A 27,810-nucleotide genomic window follows, 5' to 3' on the forward strand; every position below is an offset into this window, starting at 1 on the left:
CAGATAGTGTGGGCTCCCTGACTTGTTACCATGGGGTTGATGTCACCTCTGCCATGTCTGTGCTTGTCAGCATAGGATTGTTCTCTAGTGTGTTTTTAATGGCTGATTTGTCTTCCAAGGGGCCACCAGGTAGCCTTGAACTTGCACCCTTTCCATCAGCAGCTGAGTGTGGGAAGTGTTTGCACCACAGGGCTCTGGAGGCTTCCTGCGGGAAGTGCAGCCTCAGCAGAGGCCGCGGATCTGAGAAGTGCACGGTTCTGGGCCAAGCCTGGTCCCTCCTGCATCCCCAGACCCTCCTCCTCTTCCTCAGGGGCCATCAGGCTGCAGCAGCCATTGAGATGGATCTCCATGTGTATGGCAGCAGAAAGCCGTGAAGTCAGGTGCAATCACACCCCCTTTTCACAGTGTAACTTCTTTACATGGATTGTGAGCGAGAGCTTGCTTAATAAGGGTAATTACACACATAGGCACAGATGGTGGCAGGCAGCGCACACCATCGCTAGCGACAGCAGTGGGGTGGGGTGCTGAGACGGCAAGGAGGTGGCCTGGTGGGGGCCCCCCAGTGCACACAGGTGAGTGGAGATGTGCGCTCTCCCCACCTGTGATTTGCAGCTTGGAAACTCAATGTAAAGTCGGTTGTGAGTCCATTCTAACTCCGTGACAGTGAGGTTTTTGAGCCTCTGGAACAGTTTACAGATGCCGCTGGAGTGGGTGTTTATCCGCTTATTTACCTCTCCTCCCTAGCACCATTACTGAATTAATACTTTAGTGGGCTGGTGTGACCTTTATCTGCTTTTTATTGTGATTTTAGTGAAAGCTTAAGAAGCTCATTAGTTTTCAACAGTTACAATTCAACTATTTAACACATTGTGGTTTATAGTGTTAGTTACAATTTCCTCAAACCAGCAGCACTTTGCCCACTTCTCCCCTGTTCCCCACATCCGTCTGTCCTCCTTTCCTGCTCTGTACTGCCTTCTGAGCTTGGTTTTAAGATAAACTGCCCTATGGGTCTCCTCCAGTTAACGTTCTGAGGAGGATTTTCCTCACTCACCCTGGATATTGTTCACTTTGTAGACCTGCTAGTTTGACAGCAAGGTGATCAACAGAGCTGGGTTCAGTTCTGGGTTTGAAGGGTGTCTAAGGGCCATGGTCTTGGAGTTACAACACTCTCCACCAAGCTAGTAAGTCTGGACTTTTTTATTACTTCTAATTTTGTTGTACAATTTTCTTCCATTCTGTCCACGACCTTCTGTGGTCCCGATCAGAGCCGTTGGTAGTGGTAGCTGGGCACTGTCTATGTCTTCTGGTCTCAGTAGTGAAGGCTGTTTTACACGAACCACCATCCCTTGGGCCAACTTGTTGGGAAATGTTAACCGAGACTGTTAGATAGTGCTTGTCAGACACGTAGGAAAGTCTTAGTAATAATCAATGCTTTTAATGATAATGAGAGTGATGGGATGGTCAGGTTCTTCCACAGAGGACACATCCCACTCACCCAGGCACCCACATTGCCATTGGGGCAGAACTGACTCCAGGCTGACCCTTCACTGGGTTTCTGAGCCTGTAAACAGCACAGAAGGAGATTGCCCATCATTTTCCCTCAGAGCTGCTGGCAAATTTGAATTGCTTAGCAGAACAATATCCTACAGATTACACCACTAAATTAAAACTCAAATGAGGGAAGCCGAATATCAAATTTACTAATAGTAGACCAAATACTATATCACGAAACGAGGGAGGCTTAATACAAGCTGAAGGTCACCTTGTGGCAATAAGGCGTTCCCTAAGAGTCAACATTGTTCTTAGTTTGTATCAACTGAATCCCTCTCTCCTGAGATTAGCATAAAGAGGAACTTGGCCTTATCTGTAAAAGACTTCACCATTATCCTTTGTTTCTGTTTTGTACTTCCTTATGATTTTACTTTCTTTGCCTTCTTTATGATTCTAAATAAATACTCAGAGAAGCATGGCTTGGGGCCTTCAGTCATGGGAACTATTGGCCCCCTGTTTTTCACTCTCTGTTCTATATCATTCCTGGTAGTCTGTCTCATTATTAATAATTATAAAAATACTTTACCCTCGGTCTGCAACACTCAAACTCACTGCCTTCAAATCAGAATTTGGTAACTATTAAGGAACTTAAATCAGTAGTTAAAATCTCAAGAGAAATCCACTAGACCCAATAGTTTTAGAAACAACTTCAGCCAGATTCTTAAATGGCAATTCTGATCTTAATGAAACTTTTCTCAAGGATAGTGAGGCTGTGTCTTCATACTATAAGCTGATACAAACATCAGACAAGGGAGAGGTGGGAAAGAAAAATTACAAGTCTTACACATCAACATAATTGCAGAATCTCTGCACATAATAATGGCAAACCGAATTCAGCAATATCTGTACTAATAATATCATCAGATCAAAATGAGCTCATCCCAGAAATATGAACTTGGTTTAACATTTAAAAAAAATCTATTATTTCGATTTATCTGAACAAGATTAGATGGGGAGGGAAATGAATGCACAATCATCCCAGCAGATGTAGAAAAAGCAGTTTTAGAAAATTCAACACAATTTCTTTAGCCAAAAATGGACATTATCAAAAATCTTCAGTAACGTTGAACTTCACGGTGAAATGTTTAGATCTTTTTTCTTTAAAACTTGGAGTCTAGTAAGATTATCCACCATCAGCATTTCTGTTCCTCACTGCATTAGTGTGCCTGGTGAGGAAATTAAGACAGGTTTTATTATTCACAGGTGATTTGATTGTCTAAATAAAGCTGCAATCTACAGACAAGTTAATATGCTTCATCGACGATGTTAGCAATGTTACTGACTATAAGGTCAATATTTAATAAAAAAAAACATCATCTCCATATGCCTGCTGAAAGCAGAAAACAATTTTAAATGTATGAACAAATGCCATTTATAATAATTGGCTTAAAACCCAAACCCACTGGCATCAAGTTGATCCAAACTCACAGTAATCTACAAGCAGAGTTGGATGGAAGTGCCCATAATTTCCAGGACTGTAAATATTTATGTACACAGACTGCCTCCCTCCTCATTCTCCCGAGTGTTGGGTTCGAACTGCCAGACATTTGGTTGGCAACCCAGTGCTTAATCCACCACACCACCAGGGCTCCTTACCATGTTTAATCTATAGATCTTTTTGCCATGAACTCAGAACCATCTCAGAGCTTCCCTCTAGGAGTGGACGAAGCTGTACATCAGACGGGAGAAGATTGCTCATCTTTCTCCCAAGGAACAACTGGTGGATTCGAACCGCCTGCCACTGAATTGACACGGGGCTTATCGTGACGCAATGAAGCAGGCCCACTTACCAACCTTATTATGTGACAGGACATTCTCCACAGTCTGGTTAATGATTGTCACCAACTCAGTGACTGAGAAGTATCATTTACCATGTAAGAAAACTTGAAATATCCCCCAACTCTTGCATCTCCTATGAAAAAGAATACTTAACAGAGATTTTTGTCAAATTTGGCAATAATGCAGAAAATTTCAAAAAGGAGTCTTGGTGGTGCAGTGGGTAGATGCTGAGCTGTTAACCAGTAGGCCTGCAGATCATATCCAACAGCTGTTCCTCGGAAAGACGATGTGGCCAGTAACTACCTTTAAAGGTTAGAGAAGCTTCTAAAGCAATTTTTAAAAAATAAATGGTATCAAATAAGATCTCAGTTTTAAAACTGAAAGAAATTTAAGACGAGCAAAAGTTTTTATAAAAAAATCTATCAACCATACAGACTGCCCATTCTATCAACAGCCAAGGAGAGCCGCGGCCATCTCTTCCATTATCTTTCAAAGGTTGAATTACATTTCTGTTCTGTGAAAAGAAAAAGATTGTAAACTTATTATTACAAAACCGAAGCTCAGAGACTCTGCAGTAAATTCACGTAGGTAAGGTGGATTACGAAGTTTGCCAAGCGGCTGATTAGTAAAAATGTTCTCTTTGTGAGTTTTATGGTGTTCGCGGTAGTTGCCAGCTTTTTAGCATTTGTAATTTGCTGCAGTTGCGTTGCCAATTGCCAACCAATGTTCCTGAGACGCCAAGCTGCACAGGTGTGAGGGAGGCAGCCTCTGGGGATGCACGGAGCGTGTGGAGTTCCGAGAGAGTTTCTCCACCGCACGCTTCCTTTTTCTGGCACTTCGCTTTATAGTGTTTCTCAGATTCTGTGTATTTAACAAATTGAAAGTTGGTGGCAGCCTCACCTCGAGCAAGTCTTTCCATGCCATTTTTCCAACAGTGTTTCTTTCATGTCTCTGTGTCACAAATGAGGAAGTTTTAAAAATATTTCACCCCAGCTTTGCGCAGTGGCAATATCATAGCCAATGAGGTCTATCCGAGGCGCGATTATTGCTAATTGAAAACTTTTCCGTGACGACTTGAAATATAGTCGGCATTGGCAAAAAAAAAAAATTCACCCTTTCCCATAATGATATTACACAGTTAATAGATTACAGTATAGCTTCTGTACGCAATGGGAAACAAAAAATCCAGGTGACTGACTTTATTGCAATATTCACTTGATTCAAATAGTCTCAAACTGAACCAACAATACCTCTGAGCTTTACCTTATACACGCATGTTTGTATGTGTTGCTAATGTAGCCAGGACGATTCTGGTGGCATAGAGAGTTGCATCTTGCACTGTTGTTATTGTGTACCGTAGAGTTAGAACCGACACATAGCTGACCCTCTGGGGCTTTTCAAAGACATTTAATCACACATGAGGAGATTGCCTGTCTTTCTCCCACGGAGCAGCCGGTGGCTTCGAATCATGTGCCTTCAGGATTGCAGTGTAGCTTCTTGCCACTAGGCCACCAGAACTCCCTTGCATCTTGCACCACTAACTAAAAGGTCAATAGTTTGAAAGCACCAGCTTCTCCAAAAGAGAATCTTTCAGGACAGATTATCTCCTTGGGAACCCTCTGAGGGTCATTGTGTGCTGGAGTTAATCTGATGGCAGGTTTGGTTTGAGGTATATTAGAACATTTGGGAGGCAAAAAGAAGCAAACTTCTTAGTCACAACCAGAACCTTGATGGACAGAGTCCCTGAGTGTAAGGGCCTTGGATCATATTCTCATGGGACAATAGGCATACAGTTCACAAAAACAAGAGTCTACTCTTTGCTGAGTTGTTGTGGAAACAGGAGTGGCGTCCACTTCCTAAACATGGCTCTGGAAACTCTCTGAACTTCAATAAATAAACAAGAGTCTGCATTTTACTTTGCTGAGTAGCAGCTGGGATCTCATATGCTTTTGCATAGAGATGTCGTGCTGGAGAAGAGTATTGAGGGTACCATGGACTGCTAGGAAAACAAACAGATTCATCTTGGAGAGGGTTAAACCGGGCTGCTCCTTGGAGGCAAGCATTCTGGGGCTTCGTTTGACATACTTTGGACATGTAAGGAGGGACCAGTCCTTGGAGAGGGACATCATGCTTGGGAGGGTGGAAGGACAGCACAGGAGGGGAAGGCCCTCTATGAGGTGGATTAATTCAATGACTGGGGTAATCGGGATGGGAGTATCAGAGGCAGTGTGATTGGTACAGGACAGAGCAGAGTTTAGGGCTGTTGTACATAGGGTCGCTGTGAGTTGCAAGTGACTCGACAGCACATAACATTTGAGATACTGTTGATTTCTTCTCACATGCAAAAAAAAAGTAAAGAAAATTGAAAACTAAAGGAAACAGTGAATCCACAGGACCACGTGAACCACAGCTTCCACCAGCCTGAACCGGAAGAACTAGATGGTGCTCAGCCACGGTACCACCCGCCCTGTCTGGATCACAAAAGAAGGTACGAGAATGAGAGGAAACTAACAGTAAACCACATTCCAAATCAGGAAATTAAACAAAAAACCCTAACAAACCAGACTTTCTTGTCTGAGAGTTGTGGAATCCTGGGACTATGGCTTATAAAACATCTAACTTAGCCACTCCCTGAGATCCCCTTTCACAATAAATAGACCTAGTAAGTGACTCGTGAATGGCCTCCATGAGGAAGGTGCTTCTCAGAACAATCAGTCATGTTCAGGCAGCTCCTTCCTATGCACATGGGTGGGGCCCTGGTCAGCGATTTTCCTTGAAGGGGAGCCTGGAACTGACCAAGATGCTCCACCCTTCTCAGGCCACCTCTTGAGACTGGGACTCATAATACTTTCAGATAAGGATCACTATTGGCCTAGTGATAAGAAGCTGTGGTGCAATCCCAAAGGCATGCGGTTCAAATCTACCAGCAGGTCCGCGGGGGCGGGGGGGGGGGGGGGGGGGGGGGGGGCCCCGGGAAGGATGTGCTGAACTGCTTCTGAAAAGTGGCTGGATGGTCAGCTGTGCGTTGGTTCACACACCACCACCACCACCACCTTCCGGTAGCTCCACTAGGCTTCATCCTAGGCCCCTCCCACATCCATCTGCATAATTGAGTGGTTTGCTTTTGTGGTTAGGTACCGTTGAGTCCACTACCACTCACAACAACCCAGTGAACAGCAGATTTGAGCCCGATCTTATCCGGTGCCATCTTCATCACATCTCTGACACACTTGAGCTCATTGCTGTAGTAACTATATCAATCCTTCTAGTTAGGGTCTTCCTCTTTTTCACCGACTCTCCACCTTTCCAAGGAATAGCTGATCCCAACAACATGCCAAAAATATATATGAGATGAAGCTTCTCCATCCTTGTCTTTCTGTTCTTTTGGCAGTCCAAGTTCATTACTCTTCTACAACATCATAACCCAAAGGCACTGGTTTTTCTTCTTTTGTCTTTATTCACCATCAATTCTTAGACGCATAGTAAGTGATTGAAAAGACTACGGCTTTAATTGGGTGCACCTTAGTCTTTAAACTGACACCATTGCTCCTAAGCACTTGTAGCAGTCCTTGGCAGTAAACTTCCCACACAATACATCTCTTAATTCTTTACTGTTGGTACCAAGGGTATTGATTATGGATCCAAGTAAGATGAAATCAATAACAGTTTCAATCTTTGAGTGTTCTAAAATTATTTCTCACCCTCCAGATCCATCTGTCTTCTAAATGGTTCTGCATGAATAGAAAAGAAGAAAGGGAGCTGTAAACAAGCAGTACCTAGAATTACATCCTGTCCATATTTGTGAGGGGGGATTTTGAGAATCAGAAACAGTACAAAGTTAATTCCCATGAGGTAGAGGCCAGACATGTCTCCACTCTCCACCTTTACAGCAGTTCTGACACCAGTTGTCCCGCCTATGACACTCTACTTCTCGGCAGGGGTTAATAAGCCATTGCAGTGGCTACCTAGAACTCACAGACCACACTCACAGGAAAGTGGATTATTATGGAAGTTGTGTTGTTTTGTTCCGTACAGTTGGAACCGACTCATAGCTGACCCTCTGGCGGGTTTTCAGAGGCAGTTAATCACATGAGAGGAGGTTGCCCATGCTTCTCCTGTGGGACAGCTGGTGGCCTTGAATGCCTTTGGGATTGCAGCTTCTTGTCACTAGGCCACCAGGCCACCAGAGTTCCCTTATTAAGGAAGTAACAGAGTACAATTCAGCATCAGGGAGTATATGAACAAAATCTCTCATCTTCCATGCAGGACGCCCCTCTGTATCCCTCAGGATGGGGCCCCCTTGGCCCTGCTCTCTGTCACCCCCTGTAATCCTGCTGGGGCTCCTGCTGTCTCAGTGGTACAGCTCTTCACTCACGTTACAGCTCTTTTAGAAGATTCCTTGTTTCCCTCCTACCCTCTGATTTTCTCTTTTGCTTCTTCCTTCTGTTTCATCCTGCTGCTTCCCTCTACTTCTCTTTCTGCATCTTTCTGTCTGAGAACCTCTGCGGCATGGGTTGTGTGTGTGTATAAATGTATGTGTGTATGTATGTATATATACCTATAGAGCTCTGGTGGCCTAGTGGTAAGGAGTTGTGCTATCAACCCAAAGGCTTGAATCCACCAGCTGCTCCATGGCAGAAAGATGGGAAATCTCCTCCCATGTGGCTTACAATCTCTGACAACCCCCTGGATGGTCAGCTATGGATCAGTTCTGACTAAAAGCACTAACAGCAACTTATCTGTCTGTCTATAAATATAAAATACTGTTTTGTTGTGAGGTACCATCGAGACAACAACAACTCATAGTGACTCCGTGCCCTGTCCTCCACTATCCTCACCACCTGTGATACGCTCAAGGCCATTGACACAATCACTGTGTCAGCCCATCTTGGTGAAGGTCTCTCTTTCTCTGACCCTCACCTTTTCCAAGCACTGGCCCCTTCGGATAACATGCATAAAGTATGTGAACCCAAATGTCACCATCCTTGCTCCTGAGGAGAGTCCTGGTTGCACATCTTCTAAGATAGACGCGTTGGTTCTTTTGGAAGTTCTTGGGGTATTTAGTATTCTTTGCCGACACCACAATTCAAAGTCATTGAGTCTGCTGTCATCCTCATGCATTGCCCAACTTCCAGATGCACAGGAAGCAATTGAAAATACCGTGGCTTGAATCAGGTGCACCTTAGTCTTTAAACTGACATCCTTGCTCTTTAGCACTTTGGAGAACTTCTTGACAGCACTTTTTCCAGATGTGACACATCTTTTGATTTCTTTACTGCTGCTACCATGTGTGTTGGTTGAGGATTCAAGTATGATAAAATTGTTGGCAACTTCAATCTTTTCTCCTTCTATCATGACTTTGCTACTGGTATAGTATTGAGGATTTTTGTTTTCTTGATTTTGAGATGTAACCCATTTTGAAGGCTGTATAGTCTTTGTTCTTCTACAGTGAATGCCTCAAGAACCGGCATGAACTAGTTGAAAGCCCTGGTTTAGTTAGCTGTCTTTCCTATGAAAATATAAACTCTCTGATTACATCAATTTTATTTTGTTCACTACTGGGATCAAACTCGGTTCTGCTAATTATTAGCTAATTTGACCTTGGTCAAGTTATTAACCTCTCTTTGCCTTTTTCCCCATGGGATCATTTTGATAATTGAATGTGCTAATATATAAAGGAGCTCTGGTGGCCTAGTGGCAAGAAGCTGTGCTGCAGTCCCGAAGGCATGCGGTTTGAGCTGCTCCATGGGAGAAGGATGGGCAGGCTCCTCCCTTGCGATTAACTGCCTCTGAAAACCCTCCAGAGGGTCAGCTGTGGTCAGTTCCAACTCTACAGTACACAACAGTGCATAAAGCAGCACTTGCCACAGTGCCTGGCACACAGCAAGGCCTCAATACATGTTAACTTTGTTATGATTGGCTATTTTCCAGTAAAGGTTTCTTTTCGCTGTGTCAACCTGCCTTCGATGTTTTCTCAAGAGTTCATCTCAAAACTTTCTCTTCAAGGGAGCTAAAAATGGAAACCTAAACTAATTGGGGAACAGAGAAGACACTGCTTACCTTTGCAAAGCAAATGAACTAAAAACGATATGACCCTCGTTTTCAAATGTGGCTACAAATTATGCGGGGAGTTTTATAAATGGCTGAGGCCTGGGTCCCCCGGCCCAGAAATTCAGACTTAATGCTGCGCAGAGGAGAATGAGCAAATCCTGCAGCAGGACAAAGACGAAGGAAAAATGAGGCTAGAGAAGCCAAACTGAGTCTCACCTCCAATCACGTCTCTAGCCAGCTCAGCCACTATTCTTGGTGATGATGTCAACATCAAAACAGACATCCTGGTACATCTCTGAATAAATGAAACATTTTGTCATGTCTTTGAATTTCACAGAGGTCTAGAGTTCTTTATTTTAACCCATGAAGACAGTGTCCAAGTCTTATTTGGTACAATGAGCTCTAGCTAAATGAGAAAACAACCACATTTCAACCAAATGTTTTCAGAAAGGACAGCTCCATCGCTCCCACAGTCCTATTGTTTAGAAGAAAGAGGAAGTGAGTGCATGATGCAGGACCTCCTGCAAGGCCTCCAGGCCAGTAAGAACTTGGTTGGTTTCCATGAAAATGTGGAGGAGATGATAAATTTCACTGGACAGGATCCCTGGAACGTGGTGTGGAGGAGTGGAAGAGCTGAGAAAAGGGGGCAGCTGGTCACCGTTGAAGGTGTCTCAGAGGTTTATAAGGAGTGCCAAGGTGGTGCAGGTGGCTAACATGCTTGTCTACTAATTGAAAAGTTGGAGATTCGGGAATTGAGCCCCCCAACCCAGTGATGCCTTGGAAGAAAGGCCTGGTGATCTGCTTCCCCAAACCAGCCACTGACAACGTTCTGGGGCACAGATCTGCTCTAACATGCCTGGGCTCGCCTCAACACGTATTGAGTTGGCACGGGTCTATGGAGTTGACGTGAGGCGTCAGCACCTTCTGCTGGTGGGAGTGGTAGAAGCTGGGCCCCCTTAGTGAGGCTGCTTTGCCTGTAGTCTCTACTCACCCTTGTTTATTGTCGTTGCACAAACAAGTGTGTCAGCATGGCTTATCCTTGAGGGAAGGTTGGGCTTTTAAGATTGTGTGTCCAATGTGGGAGATTCCTAGCTTTACATTTTCATGAGAATGAGTTTCATGAATTTGGAATCGACAACAAGAAAGGATATTTGACTGTGGTGGTACTCATTTTTATAAAGGATTCTAATACACCTGGTAAGTTTATTGACACAAATAAGAGGCATGCCTTCCAAGGGCGAAGACTGAAGAGAGGGAGGCCATCTATTTCTGGTTAAACTGGGCCTCTGGGAGGACGTTGTTTTCTAAATGATCTTCTGATGAGTGTCTGTAGAGAAAGAATTAACCCTGATTATAGGTCAGACAGCTGCTCATCTGAGAAATCTGCTTGACCCACTAACAAGGTGGATCATAAGTTCTCTGGGCCGAGGATGCTGAAGGTTCTCCGGGATTTTGCAGGTTGGGTCCTCTGACCTGCAGCATCAGCACCACCTTGTTGGATGGGCAAACAGAATCAGTACTTCATCAGCAGAGACCCCAAGTGGCTGCGACTGTATATCCCAGTTTGAGAAGCTAAGCTTGGGGCCAGCAGCCAGGTTGGGGAGATGTTGTCTTCTCTCTGCATGACTCTGTCTGTTCTCCCACCCTGGACGGCACTGATAGCCTTAGACATCTCTCATGACAAAAAGAAAAGCCTCATGTGGCCTAATGGCAGGAAACTGCACTGTAATCCCGAAGGCACATGTTTCAAATCCACCAGCAGCTCCATGGGAGATGGATGACCAATCTCCTGCCGTGTGATTTACTGCCTCTGCAAATCAGGTGGAGGGTCACCTATGGGTCAGTTCTGACTCGACAGCTCACAACAACAAGAACAAAGCCTCATGTTTGATTCAAAGATGGGATCAAATCCTGGTTGTGCTACTGAAAACCCGATATGTCATTTCCTCTTCCATGCCTCCATTTCCCCACTATGAAGTTATAATAAAGCCTCACAACATAGGGTTGTTAGAAGGATGAGACGTGCTAATCAACATAATTAGGGTTCCGGAAAATGTTGGCTATCTGTGTTATGGAATCCCTGAGTGGTATAGAGGGTTACCTTGATGAGCTGCTACCTGAAAGGTTGATCCAGCAATTCCAGAGGTTTGTGGTTTGAATCCACCAGATGCTCTGCTGGAAGAGGAGGGGCTATCTTCTCCTGTACCAGTCAGATCCGATTTGATGGTATACACACAAAAAAATAACCTGTAGTTGACTGGATTTTTGGAGTTTTATTTTTGTGGGTTTCTTCCTGCGTAATTCCACGATACCCTGAGGGAGGAATAGATACATTATCAAATGCTTTTTTTTTTCCCTTGGTTATGTCTTCCCTCCCCCCAGCTTTTCTCCTCCCAGACACAGGGTCAGGCTGGTGCCGCGGTTTTAGAGATGGTGGACAGGTAAGGAGTAGAGCGGACAAGCAGGGAGGTGTGGCTTCAGGGCAGAGCTGGGACCTACCTTCCAGAGCAAATCTGATGGAGCTGGTTCAGAACTCCCCGGCAGACAGCTGGGACAGGAGCAGGTTCCGATTTCTTCTGCAGAGATAATGCAGCCCTTTAATTACACCTTTCCTCTGGAGCAGTGGGGAGGGCCCTGATTATCCTTTTCACAGGGCTGGTGCTACCAGATTATTTCCCAAACATCTCTGTTACTTTCAAAGTCAAAGCCTCCCATCGCCTGTTCCACAAAGGGCAACACAATGACTTGGTTGGAACTAAGAATTGAGCAACAGCAAAAAACGGTCTTCTTGAAGAAGTTTAGGAAGGAAGCCTGGTCCAGCTGCCTCCTGGTGGCCCCTCTGGAGCCAGCTTCTCTGATGGGACCACCAAGATGGCAGGAGGGAAGGGACAGCTCTGGTCCTACCTCTTGCGTGTTGGCCTTGGCCGGTGGTCACATCATAGGGAAGCAGCTAGAGGTTAACAAAAACCCAGCAGGTCCATGGTTGGTGATCAAAGGTACTGAAGAGTCAGGATAACCTTTCTTATGGCCTTCACAGCATGGCCTAGTCCTTCTGGCCTGGGGCAGCCTTACCCAAACAAACATCTTTTTTTTTTTTCTAGGGCAGGTGTTTGAGAAGGAAGCTCCCAGGTGTCCCTGTTTCTCTCCAGCCCTAGACTCTGCAGATAAATAGGCATTTATTAATTACAAGGTATTCCATTTCATAAAAGACTGTCCGTGTATGTATCAAGGAAAATTCCCTTGACGTCACCTCCCTTGGGGGTTCGCTTTGCTTTAGACTTTGCACATTAATCTCACCAGGAAAACAAATTCAGGTCATTCTTGATTTCTAGCCAGCCCATCGGGAAGGGGACTTCTGTAGCTTGCTTGACTTATTGCTGGGCTTTTAAGAATCAACCTTTATTTCTTAACCAACTACACAGCAACCCGGGTAAATCTTGGGTGCATTTTGCTAAATGAAAGAAGCCAGACTCAAAAGGGTCACAAACTGTGATTCCGCTCAGATGACATTGTAGAAAAGTTAATACTCAGTGCACCTAAGCCCTTAGGTACAATAACCATTAACTAATATAGATTTGACAGAAATACATATGTATTTACATATATGCTGTACACATGTCCAGGAATATAGAGCATTTGGGGAGGAGGGGACTAAGTTGTGAAAATCTTTAGCCCTAGCCAAACGCCTCAGAGGAATGAGTTTCTGGACCTGAGGGAGCTCTAGTGGCATAGTGGTTAAGGACCTGTGCTGCCAACCCAAAGGTACTTAGTTCAAATCTACCAATGAGCAGTCTCCTCCTGTGCAGTTCACAGCCTCGGAAAACCTGCTGGAGAGTCAGCTATGAGTAATTTCCAACTCAACTACACACAATAACAATCCTCAAATTAATGATTTACTTCCCTTTTCCCTCCCGTCCTCCCAGTGACCTTTAAAAAGCATTTTTGTGGACTTGAAGAGCCTTTTTGTTACTTTTTAGAATCATAGTCTCATGCAATATTTGTCCTTAAAAAGTAAATCCTGTACATCTGACTTCAGAAAAATGACATTTGTTACTCCTCTTTGGAGCATAAACTTGTCTCCCACCTTTGAGAGCGGGACAAGGAATTTGTCAGCAAGTCAAGAATGTCAGAGAAGATTGTCAGTGGTCACTGCAGGAGGTGTCTGATTTCAAAAGGGTTCACACCTTGTGAGAACAATCTTATTCGTGCCGCCTTCTATTTCTCTGTTTGTCAGGGCTGCTTGAATTTGTCCTAGGGGCAGCCCAAGTGCTGGGTAATGCAGAAATAGTTGTGAACACAGTTCATTTGTTGTCTGTGAGGGAGCGGGTGCAGGTGAGGACTGCTATAGAGAAGTAAAGCAAGCATAATGATACAGGAGGTAATGAAACACCTGAGAGAGGGTGTAACCCCACCATCCCAGGGAGTCTGGCGTTTCCCAGAGGAAGCTGGCCTGGGTGTGAGGTAGGATGGATAGAGAACCCCCATTACTGGAATGTGCATTGCAGGCGAGAGGAGAAGGAACCAGCTTGACACATCGCATACATTTATTTGGGTTGGAGCATGGAGTTCTCAGCTGAGGACCTGGTTAGTGCTGCCTCTTCATCTTAGGAATGTCTTCCTATCCTCCTCTTTCCACCCTGGTGCCAGTTTGGGGCTCCTACTCTGGAGAACTGTGTGTCATCGGGGCAACAAAAGTGGCATCATAATTCAGGGTGCTCAGGAGGGTTTAGATGCTTAAATCTTTGCTCAGCAAATGGAGAGACTTCAGATCCACTGATCAAAGATGCACTGATGCTTGGGCTTCTTAATAGGTTGGTTTTGTTGGGTGATTTTATATATATATATGAAGTCATCCCTGGAATCTCGAACTGCGTCCAGTCCGGTCCTGTCTTAACTGTCCCTCCCTGACCCCTCGTGGGTCCGCTTTCTCACGTCAGGGAAGCCATTCCAGGCATTCCAGGTGGATGTCTCTCAAGTTTCCCTGCCGGGCCAGCTTTCTGAAGGATGTAGAAAACAATGTCTCTATTTCCTGGTTATGTTTGTCTAACTGTGCTCAAACACCTGTATCATCATGGAGTGCTGGAGTGAGGGGATGAGCTGGAGTGAGGGATTCCATCCCAGATCACAAGCCCAAACCACTGAGCAGCGGCTGAAACCACCTGAAGCATCTATGCCCCCAAAAGATACCGTGTCAAATTCTCCTAATCCTCTGGACCACCAACAGCTGATTCAACTGTGACTTTTAGGGCTGCATCTGTATGCATATGCCTTTTACCTGCATCCGTGGGGGAAATGGCCTTATCTATTCTCAGCAGATGCCTGACGTTTGGTTTCATAGTGGTATTAATTCTTATAATCACCAAAGCAATTAGTAATACCCAGCGCATGATTTCAAGTTTATTGCTACTTCTGAAATTCAGTCCCTGAGTAGATGACATTTTTTGTAATTACATTGTCAATGGCAGTAATGAACTTGAGCATGGCGTGTGTATATCTCTCTTCTTACTACATGAGTGCAGTTATATCAAGCTGAGGTCCTATTATCCTGGGTCTCCCTCTACAGAGAAGAACCCCAGAACCTGAAAAGATTTCTCTCCCAAAGCTTGAGAACACCACAAAGCAAGTCCAGTCTCTATCCTTATAGGGACTCCCTCCTGCCAACAGCAGGAAAGGAAGGAGAGCGAAGGGGCCTATTGCCACGTGGAAGGGAGGGAGAAGTCTTAGTCCCTAGGGCTGCTGTAGCAAAATACTGCAAAGTGAGTGGTTTTGAATAAAAGACATTGTCTCACAATTTTGGAGGCTGGACGCCTGAAAGCATAGACTCCAGGGTCAACTGTTTCCTCATTTGTAGCCCCGGGCATTCCTCGGTGTTCTTTGATGTTCCTTGCCTTATAAATGGCTCTTCAGATGTTCTCTCCCTCTCGCTGGTTTTTTCCTTTTATAAGCCACTCTACTCTGGTACTGAGCTTGGGTGGCCTACTTGTTAAGAGATGTCCTGGTAACTCAAAGGTACACAGTTCAAATTTTCCAGCTGCTCCATGGGAGAAAGATGGGAAATTTCCTCCCATGTGATTAATACTGCCTTTGAAAACTGACTGGAGGGTCAGCTGTGGATCGGTTCTGACTCGGTGGTAAGCAGCGACTCTGGTACCATAGTGCATTACGTGTTGTGACCAAAAGGTCAGTGGTTTGAATCCACCAGCTACTCCACAGGAAAAATTAGGTGTCTCCTCCCATAAAGATGTCCCATCTCAGAGACCCTACAGAGAGGGTTGCTCGAGTCACTCTATAGCAAGGGGTTTTGGTGGGTGGGAAATTGTGCTGCTAATTCAAAGGCAGCGTCTCTGCAGCAGTTCGATTCCACTACTAGCAGCTCCACAAAGATGAGCAGTCTCCCATCATGCAGTTTACATTCTCTGCAAACCCAGTGGAGGAACAGCTGTGAGTCCGTTCTGCCTGGCAGCAGCGCGTGAGTGAGAGAATGATGGCTGAATTAATGGAACGAAAGAAAAGCTTCATTTCCAAACAGAATGGATTGACAGTACAAGGTTTGGGAGTTCAGCTTGTCTGTTAGGCGAACACAGTTGCACTCTAACAACGCGTATATGCAAATCACTGGAAAAACCAGGTATTTTTGTCTTTCAGGGTTATCTGTCGGAAGGGTTGGTGACCAAATGGTACCGCTCGCCTCGCCTGCTCCTGTCCCCAAACAATTACACCAAAGCCATCGACATGTGGGCCGCCGGCTGCATCCTGGCGGAGATGCTAACTGGGAGGATGCTCTTTGCTGGTGAGTTGCTCACTGTCCCACTTTCCTTCTCTCACGGTGTCCTTTTACGGAAAAGGGAGAGCTGAGTGCAAAAACCACGCTCATGTGCCAACCTCGTTCGGAAATTCCCCGTGTAGATCTAAGGGCACCACTTTGATGTCTCTTATAATTTCAGGCAAAATACCGGAGGGGATAAAATTGCCTTTTGAGCACAGAACTTTTGAAATCAAGAAACTCTTTGTGCCAAAGCACCTTGAGATTGAAGACTAAAACTGCTCACCCTACACTTTCTTTTTTTTTTACATTACACTCTTTCTTTTAATTATGATTTTAACAAAAAGTTTGCAGAAAAGTTGAATTTTCATTCATTCGTTTTTGCACGATTTACTCTTCCCCCCCCCTTTCCCAACCCCTCCTCCAGTCCTCTTTGTAATGTACCTCTTTCTCTGGACTGTTGTCATACATATAATGCCTAATCATATATTCCTTTTAAACATTCCTTCCCTCATCTGTTCCAATACAGTGTTCATTATCTATCCATTCTTTTCCAATTCTCCTCCCGACCCCCATGTCACGCCTAATTCATACATAGTATTTGTCCTTTTGAGACTGAGACATTTCACTCAGCACCATGTCCTCCAGGCTCACTCATGTTGTGTAATAGTTTATGAGTTCATAATTTTTCAGTGCTGTGTAGTATTCCACTCTGTGAATATACTATCGTTTTCTATCCATTCATTTGTTGATGGATGTTTGTGTTGTTACCACCACTTTGCTATTGTGATTAACCTAGCAGTAAGCATGGGTGTGCATACATCTGTTTGGGTTTCAGTTCTGGGGTTTTCAGGGTGTATTACCAGCAGTGCAATTGCTGGGTCAAATGGTATTTCTATTTCCAACCTTTTGAGAAAGCACCAAATGACCTTCCATAGTGGTTGCACCATTTTACACTCCCACCAGCAGTGAATACGGCTGCCAGTCTCTCCATAACCTTGCCAGTATTTGTTGTTTGCTGCTCTGTTGAACTTTGCTATTGTTACTAGGGTGAGTCACCTTACATTTTCAGACTCCTCCTCTCTCTCCCTGTCCCTAAGTCCCTGTCCTGCTATTATATCACCACTGCTTTCCAAATAAATCAATAGCTGTTCTTCGGTCTGGCACATGGCCCCTTCTCAACCTGGAAAACTCCTAATGAACCTTCAAAACCCAACTCCCCCAGGGAGTGAGTTATAGTGTTTGTGACCCACTGTCCTTCATAATCCTTCTCCTCTCTTTTTCTCTCTCCTTTTGCTAGGGTGAGAAATCTGTACTCACTCTCATTTCTTTTTCTCTTCCCATCCCTCTGCACTGAAGCTAGCAACCCAGATTGATGGCCCCCACCCTATAGCATGAGCCATGAGCCCCTCCTGCCCCTTCTCAGCCTTCCTCCCAGCCCTCCAGCCAGCCCTCCTCAATGGTCTCTCACCTACACTGGCCCTGCTTCCTCTGCACAGCCCCTCAACCCTCCCAAGCCTGTCTTTACCCCAGTGCTGTTCCATGCACCCCTCCTTCAGCTGCCTTTGCGGAGGCTGCAAGCCCACACCCTGCTCACCCACCACTGCTGCTTTGCTGTTTAGAACCCAGCACTTTCCTGTGACACATACCAGCCAGATGGCCTCTCCGTGTCCTGCCTCATTTTCTGTGAGCTGACACCCACCAGTGTCCTCTTCACTCCCCACACTGAGGACTCTGGTGCCAGCGTCCCGGCCTCCCCATCTATGTGCCGCCTAGGCTGTGTGGCTGTCCTGGCTGCCTGCCCTATTATCCTGGCCTCTAGGTCTCCCACTGCCCCTCCGCGGGGCAGAAGCACCCAGGACTCCCAGACTCCTGGTCCAGTTGAGCATGCACAGAGAGGTATAAGGGAATGTGCACACTTGGCGACACTAAAGCCATCTCTTCAGCTCTGGCTGACTCAGTCCAAATCAGACTGTCTCATCAGAGTCACAGGATGTCAGGGGAATGGGCAGAGCCTCGGAGATGACCAGATTCAACCCCTTCTTTCTGTATTTGGTGAAGTAAGCCCCAGAGACAGCAAGATACCTGCTGCAGTCACACAACAAGCTGGTGGCAGATTGAAGACCCGAACGCTGGTCCTCTGGTGCCCAGCCCAGTGGGCCCTGTCATCTGCTCCACGTGGCCTGTCTCAGGCAGGCCGTATGCAGCGCTCATCAGCACACGTTTGTCTCCCAGGGGCTCACGAGCTGGAACAGATGCAGCTGATCCTGGAGACCATCCCTGTGATCCGGGAGGAGGACAAGGACGAGCTGCTCAAGGTGATGCCTTCCTTCGTCAGCAGCACCTGGGAGGTGAAGAGGCCTCTTCGCAAGCTGCTCCCCGAAGTGGACAGTGAAGGTCAGTGGAGGTGCTGCTCGACAGGCTGCACACCGAGCGGGCTGGAGGCAGGCAGGTCTCCGCTCTGAAGAGAGTGGCATAGACCTTGGATGTGGGAGTTGAGGGGCCCTTGGCCTAGAGCCTTAACCATAGCCACATCCACTCTGGAGTTTGGTCATTCAACAACCACGGAGACAGCCTTTTAGTGGCCTTTCCTACACTGCCTCCTGCTACTAGCCCCCTCTCTGCCTCTTTCTCTCTTGCCTTCTTCTCTGTCTCATCCCTCCTTACTGATTTCTTCCTTGGAAGACTTGATAATGTACCAAGAACATGAGCTTTACGAAGTAGAGAGACCCAGGTTCAGTTCCCAGTTCTTCAGTGACTTAGCTGTGCTGCCTTGAGCCAGGTACCAAAATTCTGAACCTCAATTTCCTTAACTGTGAAATGGTTGTAATAGTACCTATCACGTGGGGTGGCTGGAAGGGTTAAGTGAGATAGGAGCTGTAAAAGTCTCTGTCATTCCCAACACGAGACACATTTACGAAGCCGCTGAAGGCGGAGAGAACGGTGCTGTTACGTTTTGTTACGTGCCATCAAGTCAGAATTAACTCATCTCTGACCCTCAGAGGCTGTAAATCACATGGAAGGAGACTGCTCATCTTCCTTCTAAGGAAAAACTGATGGATTTGAACACAGTTCCTTCGGATTGGCAGCACAACTCCTCACCACTAGACCACCAGAGAAAGTCAGAGACATAAGGAAGAGTCTGGTCTAGCTAGGAAGGCGGAGAATATCCATGAAAAGGTTAATGTTGGAATATTAAGGGACATGGGTGGGGGGCAGCGAGAGCTCCTGGTGTGCAGGAGGGGACAGGAATGTGGCCAGGGCTCAGGTGAGCCGTGACAGCTGGCGAGGGTTTTCATCAGCAGGATGAGTCCCAGGCTGCTTGAGGGACCTGAGGGTGGAGAGGTGAGTAGGGTGGACAGCTGCAGAGCTTCATCTGCCCGGCTGATGAGTTTGGACATGATCTTGTAGCTGGCCAGATGTCCTCTGAAGCCAGGTTTGCTTCTCCTTCTCAGTGTATCAACTTTAGTCCCCATTCTCCAGCCTCGAACAGTGACCCTAATCAGGTCGTGGTCTTCAGGTGACAAGGCAGAGGTAAGATATCCAAGGGAGAAGGAACACTTGGGAGACTGATGGCCAGTCAACGTGAAAAGATTTCAAGATGTCATCAGCTCGTAGGGTGACGGTGCTGACATAGCAAGGGGCAGTGGCTTTGTCAATGTGTTAGCAAAACTTCCAGGATAGTGGGTGGGGCCGAGGGGTCAAAATGAGGGGCCCTGAGAGGGGCCTGAACCCGCTCAGGGAAAGATGTGGAGCTGGGCTCTGCACTGGGGGAGCCGATTCTTCTAGATCCTGAGAACTTTGAGGCTGACCTTTCGGGTCCTCAACCTTGGACCCTGGACACCCAGGGGCAGGGTAGCCAGTGGTCCTTCTGCTTATCCAGACCTTCCATCTAGGGTGACAGGCAGCTCTCTGCTCTCCTGGGAGGCCACCTCCGAGGCCGTAGTTTCCTGGATCTTTGGTGAATTCTTCTACAGGTGGGAGGGCATCTTAGAAAGATTGATGGCTTCTCCTCCAGGGCCGGTTGGAGGGGCAGGTTAGCTGCACCCAGGCCCACCTGGATTTCTCCGTTTCTGTTTGGACTGTCACACGATTAGCCAAGTCCTGATCTCACGGGGCCTCTAGGATCCCACACTGAGAATTGATGGAAGTCTCTATGTTGGCGATAACCCAGGACAGAGCTCACAGGCAGGTGGGTGTCCCTACCCTAACCCAGAGGAAACAAGTGCTAATGTGGAAAGGACTGTGGAGCAGAGACTAACAACCTCTGGTGCATTAGTGGTGAGGAGTTGTCAACACAAAGGTACTCAGTTTGAATCCCCCCCGGCTGCTCTCACATGATTTAAGACCTCTGAAAACCCACTGGAGGGTCAGCTCTGAGTCAGTTCTGACTCCACAGTACATAACAACAACAGCTGCTGAAATCTTTGCATACTCTGATGCTGGTTGGCCAGTAGCCACCATACAGTGCTTCTTCGTGTCCCCTGCCTTTCCCCAGGTCCCAGCTGCCCACCACTGCTCACCAATCTAGACACTAAAGTATTACACAGTGGGGGGCGTCAGAGGAGGCTGTGCCTGACTGTGATGTGTTTTGAACATCAAGCCTGTGATTTCAAACCTCCTGGGATGGCACAGGGCAGAAAGACTTTTAAGTTGGAGTTCTGGGCCAGCAGGGCCCCATCCCGGAGGCTTTTTTTAGGGCAGGACCAGGACTCCTGGCCCCTCAGGGCTTTCTTAGGGGCATTCCCATCCAAACCCAGCAGCTCTCAACCTGGTGGTGGTGGTGGTGGTGGTGGTGGTTGTGTGCCGTCAAGTTGGAACTGACTCATCACTGACCCTGCAGAGAGAGGGTTTTCAGAGGCAGTAAACGGCAGGGGAGGAAATTGCTCATCCTTCTCCTGTAGAGCAGATGGTAGATTCAAACCACCTGCCTTTGGGTTTGCATCGACTCTTTTTACCACTAGGATTAAGAGGAGTGGGTGTATAAATACCCCACTTCCTCACCCCTCAAGGGAGAGCCACCTGTGAGGTGTGCTTTCCACTGTCTCCCTGAGACCCCAGTGGGACTGAACCCCAGGTGCCCAGCTGCTCTTCAGCCACCCTGTTTTGGCTTGCCCCCCACCTCTGGCTCCCCAGGATCACCTGCCCTGTCAGCACCTACATTAAATCCTTGTTTGATGCTGTCATTAGCAAACCCAACCTGAGTCAAAGTTTTCGCTCCAGACCTCCTTGAACTTACAGTGGGGCCTTGGGCATGTCATTTTCTTTACTCTGTTAGACATTGATCTGTGAAGTTCAAAAGGTTTCTAGAAGAGGCTAGTCCGTGGAGAGGGATATCGTGCTCGAAAAGGTGGAGAGTTGGTGAAAGAGAGGAAGACCCTCGATGAGATGGATTAACACAGTGACTGGAGCTGTGGGCGCAAGTGTGACAGAGATGATGAGGATGGCACAGGATGGACAGGGTTCAGATCTGTTGTTCTTGGGGTCACTATCAGTCAGACTCAACATGGTGACACTTAGCTACAACAACTCTTTTTGAGCCCTGATGGTGTGTGTGGTCCACAGGGAGTCACATTGTCAACCCGAAGGCAGCACACTCTGGCAGTTCGAATCCACCAGTGAATGTGAGGGGAAAAAATAGGGAATCTCCCATCATGCAATTTACAGCTTCAGAAAACCTGCTGGAGAGTCAACTATGAGTCAGTTTTGACTACATGGCAATGATGTGGGGTTTGAGACTTTTAAATCATGGCTTAAAACTCACTTTGCAAACAGAACTTCAAGCACCAGGGACTGCCACCACGCTGAGAGTCTCATCCTCAGCTTGACAAGGGGCAACGAATGACCTGTGTGTCCTGCTTCCCACAGCCATTGACTTTCTGGAGAAGATTCTGACCTTTAACCCCATGGATCGCTTAACGGCCGAGATGGGGCTGCAGCACCCCTACATGAGCCCCTACTCGTGCCCCGAGGATGAGCCCACCTCACAGCATCCCTTCCGCATCGAGGATGAGATAGACGACATCCTGCTGATGGCCTCCACCCAGAGCCAGCTCTCCAACTGGGACAGGTGCGCTTGGGGCCCCGCTCACGTCCTCTGCCCTCCCGTTAGCGTTTGGCCTCTGGTCCTCTGGGACCTTCCCTTCTGCCTTCCAGAGGCTCACTGGACACTTTCCTCAGCTTTGCATTCTGCCTTTCTCTGTCTTGTCACCAGACACTTCTATTGGATGGCCAAACCCCACGTGTGCCCAACTGCATCCCTACATATGTAGATCAAGGGCTGGTGTGTGGTCCAGCGACCAGCAGCTTCCTCACCGCCATAGTGACTGACCACAGAGCTAAATACAACACGGGGCAAGCATTTAATGAGCACCTACTGTGTATAACCCAGAACCAAACGCACTGCCCTCAAGTCAATTCCAACTCATGATAACCCCACAGGACAGAGCAGAATTGTGCCTTAGGATTTCCGAAGTGCTTCCATCTTTACAGAAGCCACCTCACTCCCCTTGCTGTGGTTAATTCAAACCACTGATCATTTGGTTAGCAATCACACAAGCTCTTTAATTATTGTGCCACCAGGCCTCATCACTATGATACCAAAAACCAAACCCACTGCCCAGGGGGTGGTTGCTGATCTGAAGCTTGTCCTATCCTGTGTCGTCCTCATCATCTCTGACACACCGGAGCCCCTCTGTACGGTCTCTGTGTCCGTCTCTCTCATTGGCGGTCATCCTCTCTTGCACTGCCTCTCCACCTTCCCAAGCATGATGTCCCTCTCCAAGGAATAGCCCCTCCTAACAATATGCGCAGAATATGAGTCAAAGCCATCACTGCCTCTCAGGAGCACTCAGGCTACACTCTCACCGAGACATATTTGTTTGTTCTTTCGACTGTGTATGGGATATTTACGACTCTCCTCCAACACCATAATTCAGACATCAATAATTCTTCTGTCATCCTTGTTCATTGTCCAGCTCTTTCTCAGATGCATAGCAAGTGGTTGAAAGGACTATGGTTTGAATCATGTGCGCCTTAGTCTTTACACTGGCATCACTGCTGCTCAGTACTTTGGAGAGGTCCCTGACCACAGACCTCCCAAATGCAATAAGTCTTTTTGCTCTCTTGACTGCTGGTACCAAGGGTGTTGGTCTATAAGAAAGAAAACAACTCGTCTCAAGTTGATTCTAACTCTGTGACAGACCCCAGAGAACAGAGTAGAACAGCCCCAGAGGGTTTCCCAGAGTATGATCTTTGCAGGAGCAGAGCTACAGGTGGATTCAAACCACCAACCTTCCAGGTCACAGACAAATAGTTAACCATTGCTCCGCCACAGTTTCTTCTGTTAAAATCATGGCCGTGAAGACTCTGCAGGGCAGTTCTGCTCTGTAACACACAGGGCCACTATGAGTTCAAATCCACGCCGTGGCAACTAGCAACAATTGTATAGAGCTTTAGAGATGCCCACTGAAAGAGACCATGTCTAGCAGGCTGAGAATTTGCCCTCAAAAAATAAACTGCAACATTGCAAAGCAAGAAAAAAAAAATGCAGCACTCCCACTACACAACGCTTTCCCTCATGTCACATCATGTGCACCCCAAGCTGTTAAGAGAAGCTCTGTTAACATGATTAAACATTTACATGTGAGGAAGCTTGAGAGCAGAGAGGTTAAGAGATTGCACCCAGGTCACACAGGTAATTCCTGACCCACCTGGGGCTCTCCTCAACCCAGATCTGTGCCTGACACTGTTCGTCAGTTTCAGGAGTCTTTCCTGCCAAAATAGACCCAGCCTCAAAATCCTTCTCAACACTGTTCCAGGAAGCAGATACAGTCTCTGTCCAGGCAAAGACTGGTCCCTTCACTCCCTTTCGGTTGCTGTTCTTTGCTGCAGCGGCTTGTGTCTGGGGCATTCCCCATCTGTGAGTCCTGGGAGGCAGCGCTGGGAGCTGCTGGTTTAGAAATAGCAGCTCAGCAAGCTAGGACTCTGAGGGGGCCCACGTGGGAGTCCCAGTTCCGTGGGAAGTGACAACTAGTTGCGTAAGTGACAGATGAGCAGCTTCTTCTGTTCAAACGGTCACATGACTGATGATGGTTTTCAGATAAGGAGGCACCGGGAGTAGTGGAGGGAGGACCAGGGCAGCGTTGCTATTTTTGGACAGGTCTGTTGGTTTGTTGCCGGTTCTGTTCTCACCAGCTGGCGGCAAATAGAGATTAACGATCACACTTCTCTGCTGCTGCCTTACACGAGACCTCTTTGGCTGTGGTCCCTGCAGTGCCCCCCAGTCCCCTGCAGTGCCCCCCAGTCCCCTGCAGGGCCCCCCAGTCCCCTGCAGGGCCCCCCAGTCCACTCCACAACATTTGAGGACACAGAGCCTTGGCTCTGGAAGGTCCCGTCTGTGCATGTCACGGCGGTGGCTCAGGTCGGTGTCAGGAAAACCTGCAGGAGAGTTTGTTTGGCTACCACCCACCAACTGTGATGCCCTCCAACGTGGCACGCCTGTGAGAGGGGGAGGCGGGGTTTCAGGAGAAGATAAGCACCTTCCTACAGGCTTCAGACCACAGTGTCCTCATCTGTAAAGCGGGAGACAGAGCAAGAACTCCGCAGAGTTGCTGTGAAGACCACACATAATTGGCATGTGACATTGATGGGGGCCAGAGAAGGGTTGGATCTGCACAGGTTCTTCACAGTTGAAGACACCCCAATTAGAGGACACGTTCACCTCGAGGAGTGATCCCTGCTCTGCTGGCTTCAGTTGGAGATGGTCAGTAGGAGCCTCCAGTGCCTCAGCCCACATCCAGGGGAACTGCCGCTGACCAGTCTGCCCTCAGTTCTTCCTGTGTGACCACTGAGCCTTCTGTTCCGGGATCAGCCGGCTGCTGGCTGGCACCTCCCCTAGGCTCCCTATAGCCCCTCCTGGCACAGGAGCGAGGGCTCGGCCCGAGCTGACAGCCCATCTGCCCTTCGTTTGCTGCTGGCTAGGCATTCTAGTGTCAGTGATTTAAAGCACTCAACTGCTAACTAAGAGGTGGGTAGTTCAAGCCCACCAGCTGAGCTATGGGAGAAAGAGGTGGCCGTCTGGTTCTATAAAGATTATAGCCTTGGAAACCCACTGAGTCCATTCTGCTGTCCTCTAGGGACAGTCAGGGCCCCACAAAAAGAGGTGACTGATTTGCTCAGCTCCAGAGCAGCCCACAGGAAGCCCAAATCCCCACGACTTTTGACCTCTCGCAGGGCATCTTTCTTGGATCTGCAGGCCCCACTTGCCTTTCATATTCCTGGGGGTGCTATGAAGCATCCAGACAGATCCTCAAAGGTTGGGGTTCACAGCCTGGGATGTCCCTTAAAACCTGGAAGGTTTAAACACATGCTGATACAGGTCCCTACCTGGCCGGACAGACTCCAAGTTCGGGTGTGGGCAAGCAGGGCCCTTCCTTTGTACTCCCTGTGTGATGCTGATTTGCATCTGGGGGCGGGGCAGCACCCACAGGAGCCTTGCTATGCACTGTGCTGCCCACATGATGTGCTGGTGCCCAGCAGCGTGGGCATCCCCCTGGGCACTTGTCAAAGACACAGCCTACTGAGTCAGAAGCCACATTTTCACAAGGTACCAGGCGATCTGTGTGCACCCCAGAAGTGGTGGAACACTTTATTACTAGTGGATTAACTAAAAGGTAACCTCCTGTTTGCTCTCTCCCGTGGTGGTGAGACCGTAGAACATAATTGACACTAGATCATAGCTGTTAATACGTACGTCGAGTCAGAACCGACTCATAGTCCACCCACCCTCCAGCAGGTTTTCAGACAGTTAATCACAAGCAAGGAGATTGTCCATCTTTCTCCCACAGAGCAGATGGCTGCTGGCAGATTTGAACTGCATGCCTTTGTGTTGGCAGTGAAACTCCTTACCACTCAGCCCCCCAGACAGAGCTCCAGAACACAGTTGTTGTTGTTGTTGTGTGCCATCAAGTCGCTTGTGACTCATAGTGAACCTATGTACAAGAGCCCTAAACGCCATCCTATCCTGTGCCAACGTCGCTGTCTCAAACACTCATTCCCACCACTCCACTCACAGAATCGATCCATCTCATCGAGGGTCTTTCTCTCCTGTGCCATCCCTCCACCCTCCCAAACATGATGAACATAGTAGGTTTTGTGCAGAATGCAGAGGTTTATCTATAACAAGTGCCGCACGTGGCCTGGACACCACTTGAAGGGGCCACCACTGATCATTTTCTATTGTCCTTGATCCTTCCCCAAGTGATAGACATCCAGAGGCTGACCAAAGGGGGGGGGTGGAGTTGGCATGACATTCCTGCCCCCCTGTGCAAAGAAGTACAAGAGGACATAAGCTCAGAATGGCAAATGTGAAAGGTGCCCTGACAAGATGAGGAAGGCAGCTCAGATCTGTGTTCACCTTGAACTTGGCTGCTGGGAAGGAGAATTTAAGATTGCCCTGGGCACTGGGGAGAGGAAATGCAATGGAAGGATTGCTTAGGCTGTGTTATCCTCCTTATATCCTTGGGTTGAATGGCATCAAAAGAAACCTAACTGTTCTTCTGGGATCATGTCCCCAGTGGGAGTCCTTCTGCCACCTTGCGGGGGAGGGGAAGCAAGGACTGGAAAGCTTACCTGTCAGGGGGATGGCAATTAGGGGGTGGGGACTTTGCCCCCCCCCCGTAGGAATACCCCTTGTGCTGAACTAATCGCTGACTGTCCGTGCCCTTTCAGGTACCCTGTGAGCCTGTCATCGGACCTGGAGTGGCGGCCCGACCGGTGCCAGGACGCCAGCGAGGTGCAGCGGGACCCGCGCGCAGGCTCTGCGCCCGGGGCCGAGGAGGCGCAGGTGGACCCGCGCAAGGACTCACAGAGCAGCTCGGAGCGCTTCCTGGAGCAGTCGCACTCGTCCATGGAGCGCGCCTTCGAGGTGGACTACGGCCGCTCCTGCGACTACAAGGTGGGCTCGCCGTCCTACCTGGACAAGCTGCTGTGGCGCGACAGCAAGCCGCACCACTACTCGGAGCCCAAGCTCATCCTCGACCTGTCGCACTGGAAGCAGACGGCCGGCGCGTCCCCCACGGCCGCGGTGGCGCCGGACGCGGTGGCGCGCGACGAGGAACCGGCCAGCCTCTTCCTGGAGATCGCCCAGTGGGTCAAGAGCACGCAGGGCGGTGGCCCCGAGCACGAGCACGCCAGCCCGCCTCTCGATGGCCCCGAGCGCCGCCTGGCCGCCTCGCCCCCGAGCCATCAGGCCCCCGGCGACGGGGGCGCCAGCCCCCAATTCGACCTGGACGTGTTCATCTCACGCGCGCTCAAGCTCTGCACCAAGCCAGAGGACCTGCCAGACAACAGGCTGGGAGACCTCAATGGCGCGTGCATCCCCGAGCACCCAGGCGAGCTCGTACAGAGTGAGGCTTTCTCCAAAGAACGGTGGTGAGGCTCCAGCGGGGGCTGCAGGCCCTGGGACTGGCCCCCCAGCTCCAGGGACGTGCGCTTTCCTCCTGCAAGCTGAGCCTGGCACCTGGGGACAGCTGCCCTGGCGCCTCCACCACTCCTCCTGCCCCTCTGCTGCCTTGGGGTCCGCAGAACCAGTGAAGGATCCTGGGAGAGAGAGGAATGTCCATTTCCTAAACTGCCTTAATAACTAGCCTTTAACCTCTGGGAAT

General features: G+C 48.2%; 1 protein-coding gene across 1 annotated transcript in view; it reads left to right on the plus strand.

Annotated features, from left to right (window-relative positions):
• Nucleotides 1-27,581, plus strand: part of MAPK4 (mitogen-activated protein kinase 4) — a 50,890-nt gene extending 23,309 nt beyond the window's left edge. Inside the window, exons 2-5 of the mRNA XM_006891709.1 lie at nucleotides 16,027-16,171; nucleotides 18,380-18,541; nucleotides 22,013-22,213; nucleotides 26,863-27,581. Of these exons, the coding sequence (XP_006891771.1) occupies nucleotides 16,027-16,171; nucleotides 18,380-18,541; nucleotides 22,013-22,213; nucleotides 26,863-27,581 (1,227 nt within the window). The remainder of the gene's footprint in view (nucleotides 1-16,026; nucleotides 16,172-18,379; nucleotides 18,542-22,012; nucleotides 22,214-26,862) is intronic.
• Nucleotides 27,582-27,810: the final 229 nt, after the last annotated feature.

The sequence above is a fragment of the Elephantulus edwardii genome, unplaced genomic scaffold (assembly GCF_000299155.1).
Source record: "Elephantulus edwardii isolate Elephantulus edwardi_28Jun2011 unplaced genomic scaffold, EleEdw1.0 scaffold00103, whole genome shotgun sequence".
NCBI lineage: Eukaryota > Metazoa > Chordata > Mammalia > Macroscelidea > Macroscelididae > Elephantulus > Elephantulus edwardii.